This window comes from Pleurodeles waltl, chromosome 3_1 (genome assembly GCF_031143425.1).
Source record: "Pleurodeles waltl isolate 20211129_DDA chromosome 3_1, aPleWal1.hap1.20221129, whole genome shotgun sequence".
Taxonomy (NCBI): Eukaryota; Metazoa; Chordata; class Amphibia; order Caudata; family Salamandridae; genus Pleurodeles; species Pleurodeles waltl.
In genome coordinates, this window is record NC_090440.1 from 1,782,558,287 (window position 1) to 1,782,571,237 (window position 12,951).

The 12,951-nt window shown below is 47.3% G+C and overlaps 1 protein-coding gene across 3 annotated transcripts in view; it reads right to left on the reverse strand.

Moving 5' to 3' along the window:
* The window catches only part of VPS8 (VPS8 subunit of CORVET complex), a 1,496,959-nt gene that overhangs the window by 1,258,267 nt on the left and 225,741 nt on the right, over positions 1-12,951 (reverse strand). For all 3 annotated transcript variants that reach the window (XM_069225817.1, XM_069225815.1, XM_069225816.1), the window contains exon 7: positions 3,391-3,515. In XM_069225817.1, the coding sequence (XP_069081918.1) occupies positions 3,391-3,515 (125 nt within the window). The remainder of the gene's footprint in view (positions 1-3,390; positions 3,516-12,951) is intronic.

A 12,951-nucleotide genomic window follows, 5' to 3' on the forward strand; every position in this document is an offset into this window, starting at 1 on the left:
GTGGAAACAATGTTGCAAGCAGAGTCTTTGTCGTGGATGCAGATTGTCGGTTCCTGGAGGGTCCAGTAGCAGTTCCAAGTCGATGTACAGGTTGCAGAGGAGTCCTGCTGGAATCTTGCAAGCCGAATCTGAGGACCCACCCTAAATAGCCCTGGAAGGGGGATTGGGCACCTAGCCAGGTGACCACCTATCAGGAGGGGGCTCAGACGTCACCTGACTGACCTGGCCACTCAGGTGCTCCCAGAGGCCTCTGGCCCACCTTGGATTCAAGATGACAGAATCAAGGGACCCTCTGGAGGAGCTCTGGGTACCACACCTGGAGTGGTGATGGACAGGGGAGTGGTCACTCCACTTTCCATTGTCCAGTTTCGCGCCAGTGCAGGACGGCACAAAACGTGCCCTTCAAAGCATACTACCAGTGGCTTGGGGAGGTTACCCCTACCAAACCTTTTAACACCTATTTCCAAAAGGAAATCCTTTGTTCTGCCTTCCTGGGCTTGAGCTTATTAAGCAGGAGGAGGGCAGAAACCTGTCTGAGGGTTGGCAGCAGCATGGGCTGCCCAGAAAACTGGTAGGAGCAATGCTGGGGGTCCTTTAAGGAGCACCCACAGTGCATGGAATCATACGTCCAATACTGGCAACAGTATTGGGGTATGATTTCGACATGGTTGATACCAAACATGCCTGGTTAGCAGGATCCCAGTGAACACAGTCAAGGCATACCGACAATAGGCAAAAAGTGGCGGTAACCATGCCAGAAAGAGGGCACTTTCCCACAAGCATAGTGCATCCAGTTTTACAAATGTAGGCATCAATCTACATTCATGGTGTTTGAAATGTTCATGTTAAACACCTTATAGTCCACACTAGCTGCTTCAATGCCACACAATTGTTCACTTTGTCTTAATGCAATTGTGAAGAATCAAGTTCGGTTATAGGTGGCGGAGGCTATCCTACCCACAGGGTGGGAATAAGGAGGAGCATACAGAGGAACGTCAAATAATTTGTTCAATGTATATTAATGTTAATGTGAACAACACCCTTATTGTTGTAATGCATACTTTGTAGCTCCACATTTAACATCCTCACCCTAGCTAGAGAGCAGGCATATCTACAGGCTCATTAGGTGTAAATTGTATTGCCTGGCTTGGCATGTGCAAGTTTCGCTCATTATATTTACTGCTTTATGGATGCTGATATATGATACCATATGTTACATTTGCTAAGGGTGCACTGTAATGATGAAATGTTAGCAGGCTCTATGATGTCGTCAAGAAACTGACTCAACTCAGCAGTCTTAATTATGGGCGCTTTTGGGGAACCTTTTTCTACTTATTGTGTAGCTGAATCTGCTGCTGTGTTTCTTTCAAACTGAGGAATCTGTTGAATACTTCTTTCGCATGCCCAGTTCCTCTTTCCCTTGCTTGCAGTTAAGCCATGTCGCCATCAGGTATACCGTTCACTACCTGGCACAGACTTCAATCTCCATTTCAGTCACAATTTCCCTCCACACACCTCTCCCAAAACCACTCATTTAACATCCTAAACACCATCTTCGTATGGCCATCTAGGCCAAGGGTCTGCTATGAGAATCCTGTGAGCGGTCAGTAGCAGAACACATTTTTGAAGCCCAGGGCAGTGTGCCATTCAGAGGGTAAGGGGCTGGATTGTGCTGCCTCTTTGTCCACTGCATGAGGAAGTGTTGTTAAGATCCAGACCACCGGTTCACAACCTGCAATGAGAGTTCTCCATATTGAGAACAAAAGCCAAGCGGTTATAGGTCTGAATTCAGGCCCACTCTGTATGCTTAGGGAGTAATGTACCTCACATGTGGAAGGATGGATGTAGAATATGTGCACATGCTCACACGTACGTACATATCAGGCTCATTTACGTGCCTTGGTCTGTGTTTTGTTGTATGTTTGGCTTAGTTTGCCTAAGGTGGTTGCCCTCCTTTGCAAGCAGTATGCTTCTGCAGTGGCTATTCCTGACATCTGGGACTAATAGGTTTACTTGGTTCCATCAGAGATACCCAGGAGATCTGAGGATAAAACACATGCCAATTCCTATATATAAGTGATCTGGACAGAAGGGTGATTTTTCGTCATCTATTATGGCATCTTTTCCTAAAGATCTCATTCCTGGATAACTACAGCCATCCTTGATCTGGCTGACTCTTGATAGACTGGAGGCCATTCCATGCATAATGGTGACAACACGTGGCATAATGGTGATCATTTCTGACATACTGAGGTAATCCTTATTGGTGTGTAAAAGCTGATATTTGGTGTTAAAACTCATATTTACTAAAAATGAAATCTGGTATTTGAGGCAAAACAATTGTTTTCCCACAGAAATTGATACGTTTTTAGACATAAAAGTAGAACATGTATACCTTCAATAAACAAAATGTATTTTATAGCAAAATGTGTGTATTTCCAGAAACTATTAAGCTGTTATTTCAAGACAAATATGTTGCATATCTTAAGTGTATTTGAAAGCTTCTATTGGAAAAATAACTTACATAGAGTTATGCAGAGGTATCGCTGGTGTTATTTCCTTGGTGATGGAAATCAGAGGATTTCATGGCTTATTTTAGGACATTTTTATATTGAGTAAGCATTTAGGATATTATTGCTGCTATTCAATCTGGTCAAACCTTCAGAGCATGATCATTCTTGTTATCCTGAGTAATGCGATTATTGGCGAAAAATTTACAGGATTTATTAACAATAGATCAGGATGTTTTTCATTACTCGGAAATAACTCTTGTTATACAAAAAGGTTACAGACACCCATGCATCCAGTCACTCTGTCTTTCTGTGCAGCAATCTGGTAACATTCACCACCATTGTCTTGGTCGCTACTTCCCTACAACATTTACACACACGATCCAGACAGCTTCGTTGTTGTTCTCCGAGATACAGCAGATAGAACTTGATCATATTACTGTGTGATTGTATTTATAGAGCTTAGCACATAGTTAGAGGGCACTGTAAACCATGTTATGATGTGCTTTTAAAATGTTATGGGCCAGGGAGCGAAATCTCAACTGACTGTTCTCCAGCGGTTGATGATGAGTAATATGTTCCTTTTACAACCATAGATCAGTGAAATACAAGTTGAAATAAATGAATACTAAACAATCAATCAATATGGGTTGGTAAGAAAACAATGAGGTATTAAAGAAACTTCAATACAGATGACTCGAAAATCACTCACTGAGTGCACTTTAATTTTAGAAATGATCATGAAGAGACTTAAGATTGAGAGTAAGGCAGCTTTGCGGACACATTAAAGCACACAACATTTAGAGGAAAAAGCATAGAGTTTTGAGTTTAATACTTATTCTTCACAAATAGGTATATTATTTGAAAGAGTCTGGTATACCTGTCCTTTTGCAAAGCCACATAGTAATCTTGAACAGTCATTGTTGATACTTAAAGCAGAAATGGCACCATACTGTGCACCAACTGCGGTGTTGCCCAAACAGAGTCGCAGAGCCTGATTTGGATCTAAACATAAAAAACATACCACACATTTTATTAAAAAATAACTGAAATTAGTTTAAACTGAGAATGATATTTTTCAAATAAATCAATAAGCTATACATATGGGTCAAACAAAATAAGTTAGTAAATACTGTCTACTTAGTACAGAGGCCTTTTCACATTTTTTGGTCACAATCCATCAGAACATAACTATTCCGATGGATTCATATTGCGAGGATACTGACTGATAGCACGCTGACATTTCCAATAACTCCATGAGACCAAAAACCTTTAACTCTGCAGGTGGATACTAAGACAGATACCAAACAAATCAGTTCCAAGGTAAACAGGGGTAAAGACGTAAAAGAGAACACATCCAAGCCAAGATAAAGTTGAGCATAGAAGGAACCTGTTATATATATATATATATATATATATATATAATAAAATTCACTAAAAAAAAAACAAAGCTTAAAGGGAGGTTATAGTTGGGGGTCACATTTTATACACACTAAACTATAGAAATTCAGCAGGTATAGTTAAACTTATGTTAAGTAACTACAACTTGTGGCCTAAAGTTACTTAACAGCACGAGTTATACTTTCTTCAAATAAGTATAACTATAACCAATCAATTTCTATGGCTTTGTGTGTGTAAAACGTGACCCTAACTGTAAGGTTCCTGTAACCTTTGTTTTTTTAGTGAATTTCTATGTTTTTTTATTTTTTTTAAACGTAAAGTAGAATACAATTACCATACATTAATAGAACCACTGTCGCGCACGGCCTGACTGTGCACGGCAGGGGTTTCTCCTATGTGAGTGGGTGCATGTTTTTTTCCACTGTCCTACAGAACTGGGGATCCTTTGCGATTTTACACTGGGTGTCAGGCTGAGCAGATCATGTATCCGCGGATCGGCCAAACAAAAATTATTGGGGCAATATTTTGCCATAAGGGATCCGTGAGAGACCCCTCCATTTTTCCTATGACGTCAAGATACTTCTATCCGGACCTTTTATGTGGTTTTTAATTTATAATTTCTCCGGTGGGTCTAGCCAAGAAGCAAAATGGCAGTGACCTCATGGGCCTCCTGCAACAGGAATTTGTGTGGCTCCGAATTAGGATGTCTGTTCTGGTGAGGTGTTAGGATGTCGTTGCAAAGCTTCAGTTTCTTGTGGCTTGGATGGGTCATTTTCACACTGCTTCTGTCCCCACAGGGGTCATGATTTGGAGCTAATCTCAGCCCTGACTGGGAAAATCATTGAGTATTTTATCTCCCGATCTCTCAAGCTTTCTTATCTTCTAGAAAGCTGTGCATCCATCTTAAAACTTTTAATATAAAGCCTGGAAAGAAGGCGATGACAGCATTTTTGTAGGTAAGTGGTGGAGCACTCTGAGCTGTTTGCAAGATGACATCATGGTCCTGGTAGTTTAAAATCTGTGCTATTTAGGGGTGAGGAGGTACACTCCGTCTGGCCGGGTGCCAGGAATCCAGTGGGCAAGCGCCACCGAAGTATAGTGTGAGAGGCTTCTAGGTTGAAACATTTTTAGTATGATCCACCATTGGACACTCTGATCGCACAGGGACCCAAATAATACAAATGTTGTTGCACCTGGAGCAGCCCTCAAAGACCTCCACTAAGTCCTCCAAAGCTCTTGTGATGGCTCTCAGTTCATTGACCTGGGATTTCAGGGTCACATTGTCTGTTTTGAGAGTGTTGATGGAGTCCTCTACTTCCGTCAGTCTGGCTCCCATGTTGCGGAGGTCCACTCTGACTATTGTGACCTCTGTTGATACCATGTCAATTTTGTACTCCAAAGAAGTATGAACCCCCTGGATTGCCTCCATAATGTCATGAAGCATAAGAGACCACTCCTCTGGGAGCAACTATTTCGCAGAGAGCTGCATTTTGTGAACCCTTGTCTTGTCAGCTGGATCCTTGGGTACTGCTTATTTCACCAGTTTGGTGGGTATTATGGGCCCCTTTACCACCAGTCATTGTTTTTGGTTATAAGAGGGTAGTGATCATTTGCAAGGCTTAGTAAAGATGGAAGCCAGACGGTGGGCTGCCTCAGTAAAACACGCCGTCTGCCAGGGGATAGTTAAGATTAACCCGAAGGCCTATTTGTTTCTCATTCCTGCTTTCCCAGCCCTCCGCAGGATTCTTGATCCCAGCCGTGGGACAATGCACCTCACCGCTCATTGCACTTGGAGTATACAACTATCAACAATGTCCGTTTCCCGAGTCCCAACACAGGGGGCAGATGTTTACCTCTAGAGCTCCTCTGATCCTCTCTTGAATCTGTAAGAGCTTAGCGATGAAAGCTATGATGAGTTGCGCCTCCAAAACGTGAGGTCTCAGAGTGAGTCCAATAGCTGTTTTATTCAAATTGCAGCATGAAATACCCAACCCTGAGTCAGTGACTGCAGGAGGCACTAAGGTGGGTTAGGGTGCTGCAATATGTCCCAAAAAGCCAAGCAAGGCAATCAGGGCCTCCAAATTCACACGTAGCCAAGGCGTTTTTAAAATGATTGTGCTCTCAGGTGGCAGCAAACGGATGAAAAGTCAAGGCGCTAACAGCAATAACCCTTAGGGCATAGCAAGCGAGGCCCATGATTACACAGATAGCAGCCCACAATATGGTTTGTCAAAGAAGGCTGCCATCGCCTATATTTCCCTGAAGCTCCCTCTGGCCTTAATGAAGGGTTCTCAGTGGCGTCCTTCAGCACCAGAGGTTGTCGATGGTTCGATGGTTCGATGGGCAGATGGAAAGAGGGCTGCCCTCACCAAATGTGCGTTACTGCTTGCCGATCAACACTCTGGATGGCAATCATAGTTGTTGTTGTTGGCAACCACGCGAGGCCCGGTTTGATCAGCGGGTTGCTGCCTTCTCACTGCCAACTGCAACTGGGCAAGTTGTTCTCAATCTGCGTTGCAGTGAGTCAGGGAGGGGACCACCATACACTGCGGCTCGTACCTTCAGTGTTTGGGTGAGCCTTTGGGTCCTCTGGCCTCGCCTCCTTGCTCGGTTCACAGTTGCCCTCCGTCCTGCATGCAAGGCCGCAGCTCCATCTGCTGAGCAGGCCATGGCTCATTCTTCAGGCTAAGCCACGCAGTCAGTTCTTATGATACCTGTTAGAAATGGGGTCTTTGGTTGACAGTCAGGTTACCCCCTGTTCAAGCAAGGACCCTCACTCTAGTTAGGATAAAAGAGAATCACCCTCAGCTAACCCCTGCTTACCCCCTTGGTAGCTTGGCAGAGCAGTAGGCTTAACCTCAGAGTGCTGGGCGTAAAGTATTTGTACCAACACACACAGTAACTTAATGAAAACACTACAAAATGACACAACACCAGTTTAGAAAAATAGGAAATATTTATCTAGACAAAACAAGACCAAAACGACAAAAATCCAACATACACAAGTCAAGTTATGATTTTTTAAAGGTTTAAAATAAAAAGAGTCTTTAGGTAGTTGTAACAACACACTAGCGCTGCTAGCGTGTAAATGTACCTGGTTTGCGTCAAAAATAACCCCGCACGGGCGGTGTGCGTCGAAAATAACCCTGCACGGTTATATGCGTCGAAAACAACTCGGCACGGCGATGCGCGTCGAAAAAGCCCGCCACGCGACGGTCCGAAAGTCCCGCGGCGCAGGTTGCGATCTCTCAGCCTTCGTCAGCGATGCTGCGCGTCGTTTCTCCTGCTCCGGGCGTCGATTCTCCGGTCGCGTTTCCTACGGCGTCGTTTCTCAGCTGCGGAGCCGGCGTCGCGTCGTTTTCTCAGCCGCGATCGGATTCGCGTCGATCTTTTCTCCGCACGGCGCTCGGTGCGTGTATTTTTGTCCTTAGGCTGCCAGCCTCTCCTTTCAGGGTCCCAGGAACTGGAAGGGCACCACAGAGCAGAGTAGGGGTCTCTCCAGAGACTCCAGGTGCTGGCAGGAAGAAGTCTTTGCTATCCCTGAGACTTCAACAACAGGAGGCAAGCTCTACATCAAGCCCTTGGAGATTTCTTCTTCAAGATGGAAGGCACACAAAGTCCAGTCTTTGCCCTCTTACTCTGGCAGAAGCAGCACTGCAGGAAAGCTCCACAAAGCACAGTCACAGGCAGGGCAGCACTTGTTCCTCAGCGATCAGCTCTTCTCCAGGCAGAGGTTCCCCTTGATTCCAGAAGTGTTTCTAAAGTTTGTAAGTTTGGGTGCCCTTCTTATACCCATTTTAGTCTTTGAAGTCACCTTTCTTCAAAGGGGACTCACACCTTCTTGTGAAATCCTGCCTTGCCCAGGCAAGGCCTCAGACACACACCAGGGGGCTGGAGACAGCATTGTCAGAGGCAGGCACAGTCCTTTCAGATGAGAGTGACCACTCCACCCCTCCCTCCTAGCAGAGATGGCTAATCAGGAAATGCAGATCACACCCCAGCTCCCTTTGTGTCACTGTCTGGTGTGAGGTGAAAAACAACCCAACTGTCAAACTGACCCAGACAGGGAATCCACAAACAAGGCAGAGTCACAGAATGGTTTAAGCAAGAAAATGCTCACTTTCTAAAAGTGGCATTTCCAAACGCACAATCTTAAAATCAACTTTACTAAAAGATGTATTTTTAAATTGTGAGTTCAGGGATCCCAAACTCCACATGTCCATCTACTCTCTAGGGGAATCTACACTTTAATCATATTTAAAGGTAGCCCCCATATTATCCTATGAGAGAGAGACAGACCTTGCAACAGTGAAAACGAAATTGGCAGTATTTCACTGTCAGGACATATAAACCACATTACTATATGTCCTACCTTATCCATACACTGCACCCTGCCCTTGGGGCTACCTAGGGCCTACCTTAGGGGTGCCTTACATGTAAGAAAAGGGAAGGTTTAGGCCTGGCAAGTGGGTACACTTGCCAAGTCGAATTTACAGTGTAAGAATACACATACAGACACTGCAGTGGCAGGTCTGAGACATGATTACAGAGCTACTCATGTGGGTGGCACAACCAGTGCTGCAGGCCCACTAGTAGCATTTGATTTACAGGCCCTGGCACCTCTAGTGCACATTACTAGGGACTTACTAGTAATTCAAATATGCCAATCATGGATGAACCACTTACATACAATTTAAACAGGAGAGCATATGCACTTTAGCACTGGTTAGCAGTGGTAAAGTGCTCAGAGTTGAAAAGCCAACAGCAACATGTCAGAAAAATATAGGAGGCAGGAGGCAAAAAAGTCTGGGGATGACCCTGCAAAAGCAAAAGTCCAACACGACCCCCTACCAGCCTAAAGCCAGGGGAGAACAATCAATACCTTGATGTACTTCCCTGATTGGGGCGATAGAACAGGGACCCAGGCCCACAACAGCAGGGGCATGTTCCAGTTCTACGCCTTCCTGACTCCAGTTGGATCCCTCTGTCCATACTCTCAGGGCCCACTAAGCTAACCCATGGGGAACCCTTCTCCACATCTACAGACACCATCTGTGCAACACCTAACTTTACTTTGCTCACAGATGTATTGCAATGGGCAGATAGTACCACCAGGGCCAACACAGTGGTGTTGCCCACTCCACCCCCGGGGTGTGACTCTCGTCCTCCCCCCCCCAGGGGCAACTCTGTCCACCAGGACAGCAAGCCACAGTGGCCCCAGACAACTGTCAGGGATGAGAGCCCGACTTCAGGCCTCTCTAACCACTGTGACTGTGGAGAGTGGGGGGTGGTAGCCCCAGGTGCCTGGCACCCTTTGACCACTCTCTCTTCCACCAGGTCAGGGATGACAACCTGACCCTGGTCCTCCCCTCTGGGGCTCTGTAACCTCCCTACAGAAGCGGCACCCCCAGAGTCAAAAACTGTCAGGGTGCTTGTAGAAGCAGTCCTGCACAATTCTTCCATCAGTGCAGGGATGTTAACCTGCAACTGATCCTCCAACCTGGGGTCTGTACCTTCAGGTTGGACCAGGGCCAGGGGTGAGGCTTCCCTCCCCCTGCCCTCTCCTCTGGGGTCCTGAACCACCCAACTAGGAGTGGCCCCCCCAGAAGACAACATGGTAGGGGCACTGTTAGCAGTAGCCCCTTCCTCCAGGTCAGGGGGGACACCCTTAACCTGGCCTCCCAATCCAGGGTCTGTACCCACAGACTGGATCACTGCCTGGCAAACCAGGACTTCCTGGGGGGCATACCTACCCCCTACCAGGTCAGAGTTTACCCTCTGAACCTGGTCATCCAACCCAGGGTCACCACCCTGCGGTTGAACCACTGCCTGGCACACCAGGACTTCCTTGGGAGCACACTTACCCCCCATCAGGTCAGAGTTTACCCCCTGAACCTGATCATTCAACCCAGAGTCACCACCCTGCGGTTGAACCATTGCCTGGCACACCAGGACTTCCAGGGGGGCACACTTACCCCCCTCAAGGGACACACTGTCCCGAAGGGCCACACAAGAGTCTGGCTGGCGCAGGTCTCCTGACCTCTGCCCATGTGACAGAGTCTGGATTCCCCCCAGCCCAGAAATGGTCTCACCAAGGTCATTCATGGGGGGCTCTGCTCTCAGAGCTGACCCCTGACCCTCCAGGTTCTCCACTGGGGTCCGCAACCCCCTCTCAACCCTCTGTCTGGACTTCTGCACCCCCTCACTAGGAGTGGTACTGCCAGACACCAGAACTGGTGGGACGCTGGCTACAGCCGCCCCCCCAAGTTCTCCTGACACTGTGGGGTCTCCCTCAACAGATGGCCCTATGGTACAGGCTAGGCTCCCCTCCTGGTGTTCCCGCAGGGAACCCTCCAGGACCTGGGACCGGATCTCGGGCACCTTGGGCCTCAACCCATCCCCATTCCCTCTCCTCTGAGACTGGACATGGGGTCCCTCACCCATCCCACTACACTGGGACCTACCTGGGACACTACAATCCTTCCCTACCTCACCTGGTTGGGAACTACCTAGACCACTCCTCTCAGGAGCACCCCCAAATGCCTCTTCAGACTCTCTGGTACTCACCCAGAAGTCTGCCTCCATTGTAAGCTCCCTGGGGTCAGAGAACTCACACTCCACCTGGTGTTGGCATAGCTCTGGAAAATAAGGACTAGACATATGCTCTCCAGCAATTACATCACTCAGCCCCTCACATGAATTAACCAAAGTACCCTTCACCCAACCATCCAGTGACTCTGCTTTGGAAAAGCACCCCACATCACCCTCCTGAGACTGGTGAGACAGTACCTGACTGTCCCTGACACTCAACCCACACTCTTCTGGGAGGTCTTCACACTCCATAACCAGGACTTCTACCTGGGGGGAACCCCTCTCCCTGTCACTCTCAACTAGAGTCAGTAGAGTGTCCCTCCCACCAGTAGGAATATGACTCCCCATGCCAGTTCCCCAATCCACCTTAGGGACCCTGTGCATCACTGGAGCTACCTCATACCCCTGAACCTCCTGGCGTGTGTTAACTCCCTCCTTCAAGTAGGGCACCACCTCTCTGGGCATGTGTACTTCTGCAGCATCACTGGATATACAATTGTTGCTGCCACCATTCCAGCTGGACTCAGCCCTCATGACTTCCAGCTCTTTCAATTTAAGCTCGTAAGCATAAATCATTTTTTTAATCTCTAAGTCCCTCCTCTTTTCTGCCAGGACTAAGGCTCTCTTCTCCTCGGCCCTCTTAAGCTCTTCCAGACTCCGGATTCGAGCTAGGAGCCTATCATCTCTTTCTGTTCCCTCCTCAGGGCCACTGCCCTCCTCTTTGGAGTAGTCCTCCTCCTCAGAGTAGTTATCCTCCTCAGACTCATTTGGTGGTGTTGCCTGACAACGTTTCAATTCATCCTGAAACAGGGCTGACTCAAGATCCTCCCTTCTGGATTCCTTGTTCACAGCCAGTCCCCTTTCCATGCAGAATGCTTTAAGCTGCCACTTTTTATACATAGATAGGTGCCAGAAATTGACTTCCATTTCTGCAAAGGCTTCACAACCAAAAAACAAAGTCCAAAAATATCATCAATACTTCCAGGAGGACATCAGAGAACAAAAAGCAGAATCACAAGACAAGTAGTATGTGGTCACGTAGTGGTCTGAGATCAAAACAGTAGTGTACACTTATTTACTGTATGTCAAGTACAAATACAAGTCCAAATCCCGACCGCTGGTCACCAATGTTAGAAATGGGGTCTTTGGTTGACAGTCAGGTTACCCCCTGTTCAAGCAAGGACCCTCACTCTAGTTAGGATAAAAGAGAATCACCCTCAGCTAACCCCTGCTTACCCCCTTGGTAGCTTGGCAGAGCAGTAGGCTTAACCTCAGAGTGCTGGGCGTAAAGTATTTGTACCAACACACACAGTAACTTAATGAAAACACTACAAAATGACACAACACCAGTTTAGAAAAATAGGAAATATTTATCTAGACAAAACAAGACCAAAACGACAAAAATCCAACATACACAAGTCAAGTTATGATTTTTTAAAGGTTTAAAATAAAAAGAGTCTTTAGGTAGTTGTAACAACACACTAGCGCTGCTAGCGTGTAAATGTACCTGGTTTGCGTCAAAAATAACCCCGCACGGGCGGTGTGCGTCGAAAATAACCCTGCACGGTTATATGCGTCGAAAACAACTCGGCACGGCGATGCGCGTCGAAAAAGCCCGCCACGCGACGGTCCGAAAGTCCCGCGGCGCAGGTTGCGATCTCTCAGCCTTCGTCAGCGATGCTGCGCGTCGTTTCTCCTGCTCCGGGCGTCGATTCTCCGGTCGCGTTTCCTACGGCGTCGTTTCTCAGCTGCGGAGCCGGCGTCGCGTCGTTTTCTCAGCCGCGATCGGATTCGCGTCGATCTTTTCTCCGCACGGCGCTCGGTGCGTGTATTTTTGTCCTTAGGCTGCCAGCCTCTCCTTTCAGGGTCCCAGGAACTGGAAGGGCACCACAGAGCAGAGTAGGGGTCTCTCCAGAGACTCCAGGTGCTGGCAGGAAGAAGTCTTTGCTATCCCTGAGACTTCAACAACAGGAGGCAAGCTCTACATCAAGCCCTTGGAGATTTCTTCTTCAAGATGGAAGGCACACAAAGTCCAGTCTTTGCCCTCTTACTCTGGCAGAAGCAGCACTGCAGGAAAGCTCCACAAAGCACAGTCACAGGCAGGGCAGCACTTGTTCCTCAGCGATCAGCTCTTCTCCAGGCAGAGGTTCCCCTTGATTCCAGAAGTGTTTCTAAAGTTTGTAAGTTTGGGTGCCCTTCTTATACCCATTTTAGTCTTTGAAGTCACCTTTCTTCAAAGGGGACTCACACCTTCTTGTGAAATCCTGCCTTGCCCAGGCAAGGCCTCAGACACACACCAGGGGGCTGGAGACAGCATTGTCAGAGGCAGGCACAGTCCTTTCAGATGAGAGTGACCACTCCACCCCTCCCTCCTAGCAGAGATGGCTAATCAGGAAATGCAGATCACACCCCAGCTCCCTTTGTGTCACTGTCTGGTGTGAGGTGAAAA